We start from the raw sequence: 18776 nt of genomic DNA on the forward strand, positions 1-18776 counted from the left end.
CACACACACACACACACACACACACACACACACACACACACACAGAGGAATATTACTCAGCTATGAGAAAGAAGGAAATCTTGCCATTTGCAACAACATAGGTAGACCTTGAGGGCATTTGTGCTAAATGAAATAAGACAGAAAAAAGACAAATACTGTATGATCTCACTTATCTGTGGAGTCTTAAAAAAAAAAAAAGCCAAACTCAGAGAGCAGAATGGTGGTTATCAGGGGCTAGGGGCTAGGGGCAGAGGGGATGGGGAAATGTTGATCAAAGGGCACAGACTCTCAGTTTTAAGATGACTAAGTTCTGGGGATCTAATGTACAGCATGGTGACTACAGTTAATAATACTATATTACAGACTTCTTAAAGTTTATACATTTTACTATACTTAGCTTTTTTAGTGTCTTATTACAGTATCATTGTCTATGTCCTTATGCTGTGCTTTTTATTCCCATGACTTATTCATTCTATAACTGGAAGCCTGGATCTCCCAATCCCCTTCCCGCATTTTACCCATCTCCCTCCCCTCTGGCAACCATCACTTTGTTTTCTGTATTTATAGGCCTGATTATGCTTTTTGTTTGTTTATTTATCTGTTTTTTTTTAGATTCCACATGAGTGAAATAATATGGTATTTGTCTTTTTCAGTCTGACTGATTTCACTTAGCATGATAACCTATAGGTCCATTCATGTTGTTGCAAATGGCATGAGCTTATCCTTTTTTACAGCTGTGTAATATTCCATTGTATTATATATACCACATCTTCCTTATCCTTTTGTCTATTGATGGACACTTAGGTTGCTTCCATATCTTGGTTATTGCAAATAATGCTGCAATAAACATAAGGGTACATATATCTTTCTGAATTACTGTTTTTGTTTTCTTTGGGTAAATAGTAGTGGAATTTTAGATATACTTGAAAGTTGCTAAGAAAGTAGATCTTAAATATTCTCACCACATACACACAAAATTTATAATTATATGGTGAATTTGTTAACTAACCTTATTGTGGTAATCATTTTGCAAATATAGGTGTATCAAATCATGTTGTATACCTTAAACTTACACAATTTTATGTCAAATATATCTCAATAAATCTGGAAAAAAAAGAGTGAAAGGGAAATGCAATGTGGGATCCTGGGACAGAAAAAAGGACATTAGTGGGTCAATCGGTGAAATCTGAGTTCAGATCTCTCATTTGGTTAATAACATTTTATCAGTTAAATTCCTGGTGTTAATAATTATATATGATTATATAAGATGTTAACATTTGGAGAAGTTGAGTGAAGGGTATATGGGCATTATTTGTACCATTTTTGAAATTTTTAGTCAGCCTGAAATTATATCAAAATTAAAATTAAAAATTAAAAAAAATACTTGTCTTGGGCCACACCCCTCATGGATTCTGATTTAACCATTCTGGGGAAGAGCCCAGGCATCAGTAATGTTTAAAGATTCTCTGAGTGATTTTAATGTGTAGCTAGGGTTAAGAACTAGGGCCCTTATTTAGTGGTTCTCAAAGAGTGGTCCCTGGACCTGCAGCATCAATATCACCTAAGGAACTTATCAGAAACAAAAATTCTCAGGTCCTCCTCCAAACCTATGGAGTCACAAACAGGTGGCAGCCCATCTGTTTTAACAAGCCCTCTAGGTGACTTGATGCACGTGTAAGTTTTAAAACCCAGTGTTCTAACAGAACTTACTGCAATGATGGGACAAACAGACATGAACAAATCAATTATATGTTTGCAAAGTTATTTAAATCAACTATCACCACAATAATCAATAGCTAATGGGCAAGATACCCAAACTAGTAATATATAATCATAGATAAAATTAAAATCTACTCTATATGGTCATTCATTCAACATCTGTTTGAATATCTACTACATGGCAGGCTGTTCTCAGTGCTGGGTATACAGTAGTGATTAATAAGACACTGTTCCTATCCAAAGGAATGTTTAAAAGTTTTAATACAATTCAGTACAATAAATGCAATAATGTAAGTTCTATGGAAGCAGACAGTAGGGTCACACATGTGAGTCAAGGGAGGCTTTTCAAAAGAGGTAAGTTTTAAAGGACGAACAGAAATTAGACCAGGCTTCCCCAGTTTCTTGGGAGAAGGAATGAGAGTGGAAGGAATGAGCAGAGAGAAAACAGTGGCTCAAATTATGACTGTGGAATTAAGGTTGGGAATTAGGAGATGGATTAAAGAAAGGGATACTGAATCAATAAGAAAGAGAGGGAAGAATCTAGGAGCTCCCTAGTTTCTGGTTTGAGGCACCTGAATGGGTGTTACTACCATTCATCCAGATAAAGAATATAGGGGGAGGAATTTGGATCATCATTTCATTTGCTTGTCATATTCTCTGCAAAAACTGTTCTATTTACCACCCTGCCTCACAAGAAGAAGAGAACACACAAAAAACGTAAATCAGAACTTTAAAAAAAACAAGCCTAGCAATACAGTGAATTATCCAGTACACTCTCCGTTATCATCACTGAATTCTATTACCACACAGTTATGGAATCAAAAAAATCACCTGGGGCAAATAGACAATGATTCTCTATTGTAGGTAGAATAATCTACAGATTATTAAGATTCTTATGATGACTTTGTACTCCGGGAAATGTCTGAAGATTAGATTACAAGAAATATGAGGTGTATACTTGCATGAGAGTACTCCTCATGACATCTTCAGGAATGATGTGTATGGTACTGATAAGTCTATACTGAGGATAAAGGCTTATGTCAATAGGAAGCTGAAACTCTCACAAGTCATCTTAATATCTAGTTTTCTTCTACTTCTATGCCAGGATTAGGTTATTTCAACATGAAGATTGAGAAAACCATCAAACCAACAAAAACCATGAAAAAGGTGGAAGTTAAAGAGAAGAAAACTAATTTCTGCATGAGGGTTTTCCCTTCCTAAGGAAGAAGGTAACAAAACTCCCTGAACTTTCTCCACTGGCACGACATTACTAAGTTACAACGCTGACTCAATTCACATGAAGTTTGAAAATAATATATTCAATTTTAGTTTCCATGGTTTGTTCATTTCATGGTAAATAATCAACAGGTGGCAGCACGTATTCTTACAGTCTCCGATCTGTGCAAAAGATGGGTTCCTAGGAAGTTGTGTATAAATCAAGTTTTTGTAAACTGAATTCTCTCTTACCATTTCAGGACTCAGTTATCTTAGTTTCTGATTGCTCTACAATAAACAATGGCTTCCAAAGCTTAAAGTTTCTCCTCAGCCTTTGTAAGTTAATAACCAATACTTAAATGCATCAGAGAGAAGCTATCCTATAAAAAATCTTTTTAGTCTGTGAAGAATGCCCACTCCTGATGTATTTCATCTGTTTCAGATACACTTGGATATGTGCCTATTAAGCTAAGGTAGGGGTGTGTCCTGCACTCCATCATTGTTACTAGAAAAAACCTGGAATGTGTTTAATGAGATGAAAGGAACAAACAATAAAAAGCAGGAGCCCTCTGCCAGGCATATATGCTCCACAATGTATCACTGTCGGGCACTCACTGCCCCTCAGCATGGTGCTTACTTGCTGACTGCACATGTTCTTCTAAAGGCGGTTCATCTGCTCCCTGAACAGAAGCATAGCCAGACGATGCAGTCTCACTGCGATTATCCTCTTCATGAGGAGAGGCACTATTTGATGTTTCATTGGAAACAGGGACTTGTAAAGACACTGATCCATCTTCAGCATCCACCTTTGGAAAGCATTGGAACAAATTAAAAGACTCTCAGAGTACCTGTTTTTTCCTGACATGTCATTACAAAATTTCTGCATAGGTAACTTATTGGAGCAATGCTTCTTAACCTTTTAAACCTATAATCCCTTTTGATGATCACAAAAATCTCTTGCTGGTCCTAGCCAGAGCAGTTGGAGTAACTGGGTCCAAAATGGGGTGGAAGATGTTATAGGCAGATTGCCTTCACATCTGACATTCATCTGGTTGATCCCAGTGCTTCATAACACAATGCCTGCTACAAGGTAGGCACTCCACACAAACAAACAAACAAACAAACAAACAAACAAAAAAACACAAAAAAACCTCCACCCTGAATCAAGTTCACCTCCCGGAGTTTTCAAAAGGCAGCTGCTGGTAAAATTCTAATGAAGTCTGAAGTTTAGTTAATAGCAATGACCCAATGTCAGCTTCTTACTTTTTTTTTTTTTTAAAGATTTTTATTTATTTATTTGACAGAGAGAGAGATAGCGAGAGCAGGAACACAAGCAGCGGGTGTGGGAGAGGGAGAAGCAGGCTTCCCGCCGAGCAGGGAGCCCGATGTGGGACTCGATCCCAGGACCCTGGGATCATGACCCGAGCCGAAGGCAGACGCCTAACGACTGAGCCACCCAGGCGCCCTCAGTTTCTTACTTTTGACAAACATACCACAGTAATGCAAAACGTTAACAATAGTAAAAACTGGGTGAGGGTTATGTGGGAACTCTCTGTATTGTCCTTTCAACTTTTCTGTCAATCTAAAATTATTCATAAATAAAAAATTTATTTAACAACAACATCTCATGCTGTCCCCTAAGGGATTTGAGAATCAGTACCATCTATGTATCTCCTGAAGTCAGGAAGATTTTGTTGAGCTTGACTTTCTGTTGCTGGTGTATTGTAAAATAGGTAAGTTTTACTTCATTTACCAAATACAATTATACTTTAATATTTATTATGCTTTTTCAAAATAAAAATGCTCATCTAACTACAAGTTCAGTCGTTGTGCAATAGTAAGAGCAAAAATGCAAGATGTACCAGAAGCCAGTTGGTAGTGTCTGTGGTCATCACTTAAAATTCTGACCAAATAATAAGAGAAAAGAAGAAAGAAAATGGAAGTGGTCCAACATGGCACCTTACCGTCATTATGATGTAAATAGGTCCAATTTTTGATATAAATCACAAGTCTAGCATATTACACAGCTAAAAACTAAGGATGTTACTTTCTTGAAGGCCCAGGTACATAAATAACTTAAGTTCCTTCATATAAATAGTTTAGTAATGTTTACCTCAATTCCCAAAGCTTTGAGTATGTCACATTTGCACATGGGACAAGTCCTGTGTTCTAACAGCCATGGGTCAACACATGTCTTATGGAAAATATGGCTAATGAAAAAAAAACACACATAATTTGGTTATCACTTGTGAAACAGCAATAACACTTAGCCTAATATACTAACAGGTTACCTTATATATTTATTTAGTTTTTTTAACATGTCGGTTTTTCCTTTAAGCATACCATTACAGCATAAACACTACGAAGGAGTCACAGAAACAAAATTAGGAAGTTTCATAATACAGTACTTTCACTTTTTAAAAATTTTTTATGTTAATCAACACATTTTTATTGTCTCTTACTCTATGCCAGGAGATAATCCCTGTCATGAAATTATTTACATTTTTTTAATTAATAAACAATGTATTATTTGTTTCAGGGGTACAGGTCTGTGATTCATCAGTCTTAACACAATTCACAGCGCTCACCATAGCACATACCCTCCCCAATGTCCATCACCCAGCTACCCCATCCCTCCCACCCCCTCCACTCCAGCAACCCTCAGTTTGTTTCCTGAGATTAAGAGTCTCTTATGGTTTGTATCCCTCTCTGGTTTTGTCTTCTTTCATTCTTCCCTCCCTTCCCCTATGATCCTCTGTCTTGTTTCTCAAATTCCTCATATCAGTAAGATCATATGATAATTGTCCTTCTCTGATTGACTTATTTTGCTTAGCATAATACCCGCTAGTTCCATCCACGTTGTTGCAAATGGCAAGATTTCATTTCTTTTGATGTCTGCATAATAGTCCATTGTATATATATATACCACATCTTCCTTATCCATTCATCTGTTGATGGACATCTAGGCTCTTTCCATAGTTTGGCTATCGTGGACACTGCTGCTATAAACATCGGGGTGCACATGCTCCTTTAGATCACTACATTTCTATCTTTGGGGTAAATACCCAGTAGTGCAATTGCTGGGTCATAGGGTAGCTCTATTTTCAACTTTTTGAGGAACCTCCATACTGTTTTCCGGAGTGGCTATACCAGTTTGCATTCCCACCAACAGTGTAGGAGGGTTCCCCTTTCTCCCATCCTCACCAACATCTGTCGTTTCCTGACTTGTTAATTTTAGCCATTCTGACTGGTGTGAGGTGGTATCTCAATGTGGTTTTGATTTGTATTTCCCTGATGCCGAGTGATGTTGAGCACCTTTTCATGTGTCTGTTGGCCATTTGGATGTCTTCTTTGGAAAAATGTCTGTTCATGTCTTCTGCCCATTTCTTGACTGGATTATTTGTTCTCTGGGTGGTGAGTTTGATAAGATCTTTATAGATTTTGGATACTTCATCTGATATGTCATTTGCAAATATCTTCTCCCATTCTGTCGGTTGTCTTTTGGTTTTGTTGACTATTTCCTCTGCTGTGCAAAAGCTTTTTATCTTGATGAAGTCCCAATGGTTCCTTTTTGCCCTTGCTTCCCTTGCCTTTGGTAGTGTTTCTAGGAAGAAGATGCTGCGGCTGAGGTGTAAGAGGTTGCTGCCTGTGTTCTCCTCTAGAATGTTGATGGAATCCTGTCTCACACTGAGGTCTTTCAACCATTTTGAGTCTATTTTTGTGTGTGGTGTAAGGAAATGCTCCCGTTTCATTCTTCTTCATGGGGCTGTCCAGTTTTCCCAACATCATTTGTTGAAGAGACTGTCTTTTTTTCCATTGGACATTCTTTCCTGCTTTGTTGAAGATTAGTTGACCATAGAGTTGAGGGTCCATTTCTGGTCTCTCTGTTCTATTCCATTGATCTATGTGTCTGTTTTGGGGCCAGTACCATACTGTCTTGATGATGACAGCTTTGTAATAAAGCTTGATGTCTGGAATTGTGATGCCACCAGTTTTGCTTTTCTTTTTCAACATTCCTCTGGCTATTCGAGGTCTTTTCTGGTTCCATACATATTTTAGGATTATTTGTTCCATTACTTTGAAAAAAAGTTGATGCTGTTTTAATAGGGATTGCATTAAATGTGTAGACTGCTCTAGGTAGCAAGGACATTTTCACAATATTTATTCTTCCAATCCATGAACGTGGAACGTTTTTCTATTTCTTTGTGTCTTCCTCAATTTCTTTCATGAGTATTCTATAGTTTTCTGAGTACAGATCCTTTGCTTCTTTGGTTAGATTTATTCCTAGGTATCCTAGGGTTTTGAGTGCACCTGTAAATTGGATCGACTCCTTAATTTCTCTTTCTTCTGCCTTGTTGTTGGTGTAGAGAAATGCAACAGATTTCTGTGCATTGATTTTATATCCTGCCACTTGACTGAATTCCTGTATGAGTTCTAGCAGTTTTGGGGTGGAGTCTTTTGGGTTTTCCACATAAAGTATCATATCATCTGCAAAGAGTGAGAGTTTGACTTCTTCTTTGCTGATTCAGATGCCTTTTATTTCTTTTTGTTGTCTGATTGCTGAGGCTAGGACTTCTAGTACTATGTTGAATAGCAGTGGTGATAGTGGACATCCCTGCCGTGTTCCTGACCTTAAGGGGAAAGCTCTCAGTTTTTCCCCATTGAGAATGATATTTGCTGTGGGTTCTTCATAGTTGGCTTTTATGATATTGAGGTATGTACCCTCTATCCCTACACTCTGCAGAGTTTTGATCAAGAAAGGATGCTGTACTTTGTCAAATGCTTTTTCTGCATCTATTGAGAGGATCATATGGTTCTTGTTCTCTCTTTTATTAATGTATTGTGTCACATTGATTGATTTGCGGATGTTGAACCAAACTTGCAGACCAGGTATAAATCCCACTTGGTTGTGGTGAATAATCCTTTTAATGTACTGTTGGATCCTATTGGCTAGTAGTTTGGTGAGAATTTTTGCATCCATGTTCATCAGGGATATTGGTCTGTAATTCTCCTTTTTGATGGGGTCTTTGGTTTTGGGATCAAGGTAATGGTGGCCTCATAAAATGAGTCTGGAAGCTTTCCTTCCATTTCTATATTTGTGGAACAGTTTCAGAAGAATAGGTATTAATTCTTCTTTAAATGGTTGGTAGAATTCCCCTGGGAAGCCATCTGGCCATGGGCTCTTGTTTTTTGGGAGATTTTTGATTACTGCTTCAATTTCCTTCCTGGTTATGGGTCTGTTCAGGTTTTCTATTTCTTCCTGGTTCATTTTGGTAGTTTATACGTCTGTAGGAATGCATCCATTTCTTCCAGATGGTCTAATTTGCTGGCATATAGCTGCTCATAATACGTTCTTATGATTGTATTTCTTAGGTTTTGGTTGTGGTATCTCCTATTTCATTTATGATTTTATTTATTTGGGTCCTTTCTCTTTTCTTTTTGATAAGTCTGGCCAGGGGTTTATCAATCTTATTAATTCTCTCAAAGAACCAGCTCCTAGTTTCGTTGATCTGTTCAACTGTTCTTTTGGTTTCTATTTCATTTATTTCTTCTGATGTTTATTATTTCTCTTCTGCTGGGTTTAGGCATTATTTACTGTTCTTTCTCCAGCTCTTTTAGGTGCAGGGTTAGGTTGTGTATTTGAGACCTTTCTTGTTTCTTGAGAAAGGCTTGTATTGCTATATACTTTCCTCCTAGAACCGCCTTTGCTGCATCCCAAAGATTTTGAACACTTGTGTTTTCATGAATTTAATTCTTCTTTAATTTCTTGGTTGACCCATTCATTCTTTAGTAGGATTCTCTTTAGTCTTCATGTATTTGAGTACTTTCCAACTTTCCTCTTGTGATTGAGTTCTAGTTTCAAAGCATTGTGGTCCGAACATATGCAGGGAATGATCCCAATCATTTGGTACTGGTTGAGACCTGATTTGTGACCCAGGATGTGATCTATTCTGGAGAATGTTCCATGTCACTAGAGAAGAATGTGTATTCTGTTGCTTTGGGATGGAATGTTCTGAATATATCTGTGAAGTCCATGTGGTCCAGTGTATCATTTAAAGCCTTTTTTTCCTTGTTGATCTTTTGCTTAGATGATCTATTTCAGTGAGGGGGGTGTTAAAGTCCCCCACTATTATTATATTGTTGTCAATGTGTTTCTTTGCTTTTGTTATTAATTGCCTTATATAATTGGCTGCTCCCATGTTAGGGGCATAGATATTTACAATTGTTAGATCTTCTTGTTGGATAGACCCTTTAAGTAGGATATAGTGTCCTTCCTCATCTCTTATTATAGTCTTTGGTTTAAAATCTAATTTGTCTGATATAAGGATTGCCACTCCAGCTTTCTTTTGATGTCCATTAGCATGGTAAATTGTTTTCCACCCCTCACTTTAAATCTGGAGGTGTCTTTGGGTCTAAAATGAGTCTCTTGCAGACAGCATATCGATGGGTCTAGTTTTTTTATCCAATCTGATACCCTGTGTCTTTTGATTGGGGCATTTAGCCCATTTACATTCAGGGTAACCATTGAAAGATATGAATTTAGTGCCATTGTATTGCCTGTAAAGTGACTGTTACTGTATATTGTCTCTGTTCCTTTCTGGTCTATGTTACTTTTAGGCTCTCTCTTTGCTTAGAGGACCCCTTTCAATATTTCTTGTAGGGCTGGTTTGATGTTTGCATTTTTTTTAGTTTCTGTTTGTCCTGGAAGCTTTTTATCTCTCCTTCTATTTTCAATGACAGCCTAGCTGGATATAGTATTCTTGGCTGCATATTTTTCTCATTTTGTGCCCTGAATATATCATGTCACCACTTTCTGGCCTGCCAGGTCTCTGTGGATAGGTCTGCTGCCAATCTAATGTTTCTACCATTGTAGGTTACAGACCTCTTGTCCCGAGCTGCTTTCAGGATTTCCTCTTTGTCTCTGAGATTTGTAAGTTTTACTATTAGATGTCAAGGTGTTGACCTATTTTTATTGATTTTGAGGGGTGTTGTCTGTGCCTCCTGGATTTTGATGCTTGTTTCCTTCCCCAAATTAGGGAAGTTCTCTGCTATAATTTGCTCTAATATACCTTCTGCCCCCCTCTCTCTTTCTTCTTCTTCTGGGATCCCAATTATTCCAACATTGTTTCATCTTATGGTATCACTTAGCTTTCGAATTCTCCCCTCATGATCCAGTAGTTGTTCATCTCTCTTTTTCTCAGCTTCTTTATTCTCCATCATTTGGTCTTCTCTATTACTAATTCCCTCTTCTGCCTCATTTATCCTAGCAGTTAGAGCCTCCATTTTTGATTGTACCTCATTAATATCCTTTTTGATTTTGACTTGGTTAGATTTTAGTTCTTTTATTTCTCCAGGAAGGGATTCTCTAGTATCTTCTCTGCTTTTCTCAAACCCAGCTAGTAGTATATTGATAATCGTCATTCTGAACTCTAGTTCCGACATCTTACTAATATCTGTATTGATTAGGGCCCTGGCAGTCTGTATTGCCTCTTGTTTTTTTTGAAGCAAGTTTTTCTGTCTTGTCATTTTGTCCAGAGAAGAACAGATGAATGAGAGAACAAAATGATAAAAGGGTAACAACGACCCCAGAAAAATATACACTAAACAAATCAGAAGAGACCGAAAAGTGGGGGCAGAAAGAAAAAAAAGAATATGATCAGGCTGGTGAATAGAACAGAGCCACACACTAGATTTTGTGTTCATTTTGGTCTTTTAGAAGAAACTGCTTCCCAAAATTTTAAAAAAGAAAAACTTATATATATATACAAAAATAAGGGTAAATACGATGAAGGGATAGAATATGACTGTACAGATGAAAATTGGAAAAGATTTTATAAAGGAATGGTTAAGAAAGATGTTGGTTGAAAAAGGAAAGAAGAAAAATTAAAAAAAAAGAAATAGAAAAAGAAAGAAATAAAGAAAAATTTAAAATTTAACTTTGAAAGAGTAAAAAATCATGGGAAAAAAGCCATGAATTCTATGTGCTGTATTCCCCTAGCTCTGTGGTTTTGTCATTCTCATTGATCGGTAAACTTGGTCTTGGCTGGCTGTTCTTGCTGATCTTCTGGGGAAGGGGCCTGTTGCAGAGATTCTCAAATGTCTTTGCCAGAGGCCGAATTGCCCCACCCTTGCTGGGTCTGGGCTAAATCATCTGCTTGGGTTTGCTCTCGGGAGCTTTTGTTCCCTGCAAGCTTTCCGGACGGCTTTGGAGGCAGAGAGTGAAAATGGCGGCCTCCCAATCTCCACCCTGGAGGAGCCGAGAACTTGCGGCCCCACTCCTCAGCGCGCCCCCAGAGAAAAGTGGTCAGTCACTCCCGTCTCCCTGGTCTCCGGCCGCACTCTGTGCTCACCCGGCCTGTGACCATGTGTTTCTATCTCTGGCACCCAACCCCGTGTGGAGTCTCCAAACCCAGCAGATCCCTGCGGTGTGCTTCCGCGCCGCTCCTCCCAGGGGAGGAAGGGGAGTCTCCCCGGATCTGCCGCTTGTTGGGTCCCTGCTGGAGGAGCAGTGGCCCGACTGGGCCGCGGATCACAGTTTATGGCAACCCTGAGCCGAGAGCCCGCTCCCTGGCTCCGTCTCTGCAGCCGGCTTCCCTGCTCCGATACCTGGGAGCTCTTCCACACTCAGGCCACCTCCGGCCTTTCTGTGACCCCAAGGGTCCTGAGACCACACTGTCCCGCGAGGGTTCCACCCTCTGCTTAGCCACTGGAGTGACATCCCTCAGCAGAGCTGATTTCTAAAAGTTCCAATTTTGTGCTCTGCGGCTCTATCACTTGGTGGTAGTCGGATGATGGGAGCCCCCCGCAATCTTCCCAGGTCTATCTTCCTGAACATCACCTTGGATTCACTTCTCCACACGTCCTACCTTCCAGAAAGTGGTTGCTTTTCTGTTCAGAGAGTTGCTGCTATTCTTTTCTTTGATCTCCTGTTGAGTCTGTAGGTGTTCAGAATGGTTTGATAACTATCTAGCTTAATTCCTGGGACCAGGCGAAATTTAGGTCTACTCCTCTGCCATCTGGCTCATAATACAGTACTTTTAAATATAAAAGCCTCATTACCTTAGCTTCAAAAAAAAACTATTTTCAATACTTATTACTTCAAAAATGGCTAAGATGTTACCTGACCTAAGACTTTGTTCAGTATTTCAGATCTTTATTATCTTGTTATTCCCTAACTATAAAAATAGCACAGTCATTCTCAATAATATAGTACAGAGTACAAGATAATGCTGATACTTTAGGTCATGTGATCAGTTCTAGGAACACCACTATTTAATAGCTAAAAGAAAGAGTGTTAAGAACAACTTCCAGGAGAAGGGTAACAGAAAACTAAAGAATGAATACTTCCAAATAGGTGGCCACTGAGTTGATTTGTATTTTTTCCCTCAATAGGATTCTTAAAATGATTTTAAATAATCCAGTTATCTATCTATCTATCTACCTATCTATGCATGTGTGTGTAAATTATGGTGTCGCTGGCTAGGTTCTTAGTTTTATATGGAACTAGTTTCTAAATTGTACCAGATTATGGGAACTTTATATAATTAGCCTTATACCAATTTCAATGATATTAATATATAAAGCATTCACCTATATTTAAATGAAAATACTTTCTTTACATCAATTTGGAAACATTCAAAATAGTTTCCTTCATTACAATCATTTCAATAAGCCAGATATTCTTATTGATGATATAAAAGAAAATCAAACTTACTTGCAGGTTAAGATGCGCACCAAATCATTTGGTTTATATAGTTCAATACACACAGCACAACTATCTCCATCAGGGCCAATTTCCTATGAGCAAATAGTTATTGTTACTCTGATGGATAAGAAAAGATACATTAAACTACAGAGCAAGGTCAGAATATGTATGTACTTAAATTGCATAGATTCTTTCAATAAGCGATGTAAAATTTAGACCTGACTGGAATCTAAAAAAAGGTCAAACTTTTAGAAACAGAGAGCAGCCAGAGGCTGGAGGATGGGGGAAATAAGGAGTAGATGGTCAAAGCGTACAAACATTCATTTATAATACAATTAAGATCTGAGGATCTAATGTAAAACATTGTGACCACAGTTGATAACACTCTTATACAATTGATTGAAGATCATTTAGACTTAAAAAAGGTAAAAGAATAAAGTCAACCAAAATAGGAACAGTACAAAGAAGAATAGGTAACATTTATTTAAAATGCCATTTGTACAAGTTCTATAGCTATGTTTTCCCGCTTAAGAAAAAATTAAGGTAAAATTCACATGCAGTAAAATTCACTGTTTTTAGTATACAGTTTTACAAATGTGAACAAATATGCAGTCACTCAATCCTCACTGCAATCAAGATATAGGATAGTTCTACGGCCCCAACAAATTCCTCTATACCCCTTTGTAGCTAACCTCTACTCTCACTCCCATCCTCTGGCAACCACTAATCTGTTTTCAGTTCCCATACTTTCTGCTTTTCCTGAATGTCATATAAATGGAATCGTGCCTCTGTGTTTGGCTTCTTTCACTTAACCTAATACATTTAATAATCATCCATGATATTATGTGCATCAACAGGGTCTCCACTGACAACGCAAACCCTTTTGTATTGCTAAATGGTATTCTAGGATGTGGATGTGCCACAGTTTGTTCATCCATTCACCATCTGAAGGACATCTGGGTTCTCTCCATTTTTGGTGATTATGAGTAAAGCTGCCATGAACAATTATGTACAAGTTTTTATGTAAACATGCTTTTTTCTTCTAAGTTAACTATCTAGTAGTTGAGATTGCTGGGTTCTTTGGAAAGTGTTATTTTTGACTTCACAAAGAACTGCCAAAGTGTTTTTGAAACTGGCTATACATTACATTCTCACCAGCAAAATGCATAACAGTTCCAGCTGTTCCATATCTGGCCAGCTCTCCGGTATTGTCAGTTGTACTGGTTTAGCCATTTTAATGAATGTGCTGTGGTATCTCATTGTGGTTTTAATTTGCACTTCCCTAATGACTAATGATGTTGAACAGCTTTTTTATGTGCTTTTTTGCCGTCCATGTATTTTCTTTGGTAGATGCCTGTTTTGCCCCTTTTTCCCTACGCTGTTTGTTTTCTTACTACTGAGCTTTAAGAATTCTTTATATAGTCTAGATAGAGTCCCTTCTCAGATATGTGATTTGCAAATATTCCCTCCCAGTCTGTGGCTTGTCTTGTGTTTTCATCCTCTTAACCATGTTAAAGAACAATAGTTCTTAATTTTGACAAAGTCAAATTTCTGTTGTTTTCTTTAATGGGCTTGTTTTTGCTGTCATATCTAAGTACTCTCTGCCTAACCCAAGTCTTGAAGATATTTTTCTCCAAAGTTTTCTTCTAAGAATTTCATAGCTCTAGGTTTTATATTTAGGTCTGTGACATATTTTGACTTAAATTTTGTAGACAGTATGAAGTATGGATAGAGGTTCATGTTTTTTGCATAAGGATACCCAATTATTGCCTATGGAGGGCCAGTAATTGACTACCCTTTTTCCATTTAATTGCCTGTGTACCTTTGTCAAAAATCAATTGACCATATATGTGTGAGTCTATTTCTGAACTCTCTTCTGTTCCACTGATCTAAAGATCTATCCTTTCTTCAATACCACACTATATTGACTACTGTATCTTTAAAATAATTCTGCAAATTAGGCAATATGAGTCATCCAAATTTGTTCTTCATTATAAAAATTGTTTTGGTTATTCTAGTTCTTTTGCTTTTCCATATAAACTTAGCATCAACCTGTCAATAAATACAAAGGATCCCACTAGGATTTTAATTGGAACTGCACTGAATCTATAGATTAGTTGGGGGGGTTCGGACATCTTGACAACAGTGAGTCTTCTGACCTGTGAACATGGCATATCTCTCCATTTATTTAGGTCTTCTTTGATTTCTTTCATTGGTATTTTCCAGTTTTCAGCATACAGATCGTGTACATATTTTGCAAGACTTATACCTAAGTACTAAATGGTTCTGGTGCTATTATAAATGGTAATTTTTAATTCAGTATGTTCTATAGCTATTTTTTGATACATGTTTTACACACCAAAGGTAGTTCTTAACTGTCCTAAATCTAAAAAAGGATGTTCAAGTAAAGTTGCACTAAGGCATTGTATTAGTTTCCTGGTTTTGCTGTAAAAATGACCATAACTTAGTGGCTTAAAATAACACAGACTTATTCTCTTGTTGTTCTAGAAATCAGAAGTCTAAAAGTCAATGTGTTGGCAGTGCTATGTTCCTTCTGGAAGCTTCAGGGGAGAATCCATTTCCTTGCCTTTATCTAGCTTCTAGAGGCTGTCTGTATTCTTTGGCTCATGGCCCCTTTCTTGCATCACTATAACCTCTTACTTCCCTTGCTAAACATTCTATTGCACTGCAGTCAAATCTCCCTTTTCCTCCTTCTTATAACAACAATCAAATGTGATTATATTTAGGACCCACCTGGATAATCCAGGCTAATCTCCCCATCTCAAGATCCTTAACTTTCATCTGCAAAGTCCTTTCTGCCATGTAAGGTAATATTTACAGGTTCCAGGGATTAAAACCTAGATATCTATGGCCCCAATGGCCATTATTCAGGCTACCTCCAGCATCATACAGATTAAAAAAGTCAGTAAGATTGATAAATTCCACTGAAAAGCATACTCTGGAATAACATTTAGTTTTAACGTTAACTTGGTAGCATTGCTTTAAAACAAACAGCATTTAAAAGTCAAATATGCACCTTGTCTCCTTGTTTCAGTGTACGTAGTTGAAGCCTTCCAATAGCTTTTTTAGCATCTGCCTTTAATTGTCTCTGTAATAGAAATAGCAGGTATTAGAAAAACTATTTTAAAAGGAATAAGATTAAAATGGTAGAGAGGATTAATAAATATCAGGTACAAGTCAATGTATAAGTGTATTTTTAAAAAGATATAATTTAATTAACCATAATAAATGTCCTATTTATCTGCTATCAGGCAGAATTTTCAAATTACTAAACTTTTCACTTATGTTTCCCAACGTTCTTAAATAGCACCTTTGGGCTACAATGACAAATCTACTATTCCAAATGGATTCAGATGCTATGAATTTTCAAAGCAATTTTCCTATTTTCAGCCTTTGAGTATCTTAAAATGCATCTTTTCCCAATTTCTCTTTTGAATCGTGTCTTGTTTGGTTTTGAAAGTGCACAGGATTTGGATTTAAATGGACCTAGATTCAAAATCTCTGTTTGTCACTTACTAAATGAATAATCCTGGACAGGTAATTAAATTGCTGAGCTTGTTAACTCACCTATTAAAATGAGGATAATACCAATCCATACAGTGTTATTTTACATTGGGGGAAAATTGCTGTTTATAACCACTACTGCCTCATTATAAGGAGGGTGGATTCTGAAAGTAATAAGCCTTTCTTGTTTCACTGAACATATACGTATATCAGTCCAGATATGAAACAGCAAGCCCAAGGCTCATTTTAGGAATAAGGACTAAAATATGCATAACTGATCAGAAGTGAAGTTGGGGGATTCAAGATGGTGGCATAGGAAGATCCTGATCCTGATCCTCCCACAGACACAACAAATTAACATATGTAATAATTTCCTCTGAAAAAGAGCTAAAAACCAGATAAACAGAATGGAACCTCCATAACAAAGGATCAGCATCAAAATGGGTGAGAGAGGCAGAGATATAGTCTCACCAAAACCAAACAAACAAAACAAACCACCCCAGATACAGTGATCCACAATTGAGAGGGATCTCACAAATATGGAACTTTTCCCTAAGAAGCAAGGGGTCTGTGCTTCACATTAGGAACCCCAGCCCCTACATCTTGCATAGGTGAGACAAACCCCCAAAATGCCTGGCTTTGAAAACCAACTGGGATTAGTTCCAGACGTATAGGGAACAGAGAATCCCCTCTCAAAAGGCTCATGCACAGATTCAATCACCACCAGACCCAGTATAAAAACACCAGTTTGAAGTGTCCGCCAGAGAGCCAGAAACGTGTTGGGACTCTACTGGCGGATGGAGACACTGGTAAGTGCCATTTTTGATAACTCATTCTAACTTGCTGATGCTGGTCCTGGCAGTGACAATTGGGAACTCTTCCTCTAGCCTGTTGGTGCTAGAGAGTACACCCCACTGAGGACTCCACCCATCCCCATGCCAGAGCTGTGGCCCCACCAAAGCAGGCAGTAATGCACAGCTCACACAGAGGTCATCCCTTGAGGGCCTGGTGCAGGTGGCCAGGGGCATAGCACTTTGGAGCTCTATGGGACATCTCTTACGCAAGGCCGCTCCTTCAAGGCTGGGAGAGGTAGCTGATTTGCCTAATACACAGAAATAAGCATAGAACATCAGGCAAAATGAGAGGAATATGTTCCAAATGAAAGAACGAGGTCCAGAAACCCCAAAGAATTTCAACTAAGAGGAACCCAAAGAGATCCACACCCAGAAACACTATAATTAAAAATGGTAAAAGTTAAAGATAAAGAGAGAATTTTAAAAGCACCAAGAGGAATATAAATTGCTACTTATAGAGGAAAGCCCATAAGTCTACCAGCAGATTTTTCACCAGAAACTTTCAGGCGAGAAGGGAGTGGTATGACATATTTAAGTGCTGGAGGTAAAAAAAAAAAAAAAAAAAAAAATATCAAAAAAAGAATTCTCTACCCAGCAATGTTATCATTCAGAATTGAAGGGGAGATTAAGAGGTTTCCAGACAACTGAAAACTGAACAAGTTCATGACCATTAATTCAGACTTACAGAAAATGTTAAAGGGACTTCTTTAAGCTAAAAAGATATAACACTAATCAAATAACAAGAAGATTTTTACAGAAGTAAAAATTTCACTGGAAAAGGTAAATATATAGTAAAGATAGTGGATTAATCACTTACAAAGCAAGTATAAGATCAACAGCCATTATTAGTAAATTTAACTAAGACTATAGTAATTATTTAAGGGTTGCATAAGACAAAAGATATAAAATGTGACATCAAAGATATAAAATGCGGGGGAACTAAAAAGTTTTGGAATGTGTTCAAATTTAAGTTCCTACCAACTTAAAACCAATCATTATATACCCATTATGTTATATGTAAACATCATGGTAACCACAAGGCAAAAACCTTAGTAAATACACAAAATAAGAAAGAAATCTAAATGTTTAAAACTAAAGAAAGCCATTAAACCACAAGGGAAGAGAAAGAGAGGAAGGAAGAGAAGAAACTACCAAAAAAGCCAGAAAACAAGTAACAAAATGGCAGTAAGTACATGCCTATCAATAATTACTTTAAATGTAAATGGACTAGATTCTCCAATCAAAAGGCACAGAGTGGGTAAATGGATTAAAAAAAAAGACCCAACTTTATGCACCAGCATATAGAAAGCAAATATTAACCAACCTACAGGGAGAAATTGACAGCAATACAATAATGGTAGGGGACTTTAACACCCCATTTACATCATTGGATAGATCATCCAGACAGAAAACCAATAAGGAAACATCAGCCTTAAACAACACATCAGATCAGGGCTTGATAGGTATATATAGAACATTCCATTCAAACGCAGTGGAATACACATTCTTCTCAAGTGCATATGAAACAGTCTCCAGGATAGATCACATGTTATGGCACAAAACAAGTCTCAAATTCAAGAAGACTGAAATCACATCAAGTATCTTTTCCAACCATGCTGGTAGAAAACTAGAAATCAATTAAAGAAAAGTGGAAAAAAGACACAAAAATGTAGAAATGAAACATGCTACTAAACAACCAATGAGTCACTGAAAAAAATCAAAGAAGAAATAAGAAAAATATCTAGAGACAAATGAAA

The 18776-nt window shown here is 37.4% G+C and overlaps 1 protein-coding gene across 2 annotated transcripts in view; it reads right to left on the bottom strand.

The window, feature by feature from the left end:
- The window catches only part of RNF128 (ring finger protein 128), a 110073-nt gene that overhangs the window by 5437 nt on the left and 85860 nt on the right, over positions 1-18776 (bottom strand). For both annotated transcript variants that reach the window (XM_025853673.2, XM_025853672.2), the window contains exons 3-6: positions 15678-15749; positions 12650-12732; positions 5048-5144; positions 3572-3740 (exon numbers count right to left, since the gene is read on the bottom strand). In XM_025853673.2, the coding sequence (XP_025709458.1) occupies positions 3572-3740; positions 5048-5144; positions 12650-12732; positions 15678-15749 (421 nt within the window). The remainder of the gene's footprint in view (positions 1-3571; positions 3741-5047; positions 5145-12649; positions 12733-15677; positions 15750-18776) is intronic.

This window comes from Callorhinus ursinus, unplaced genomic scaffold (genome assembly GCF_003265705.2).
Source record: "Callorhinus ursinus isolate GAN/ISIS: 27379988/994484 unplaced genomic scaffold, GSC_fseal_2.0 scaffold65, whole genome shotgun sequence".
NCBI lineage: Eukaryota > Metazoa > Chordata > Mammalia > Carnivora > Otariidae > Callorhinus > Callorhinus ursinus.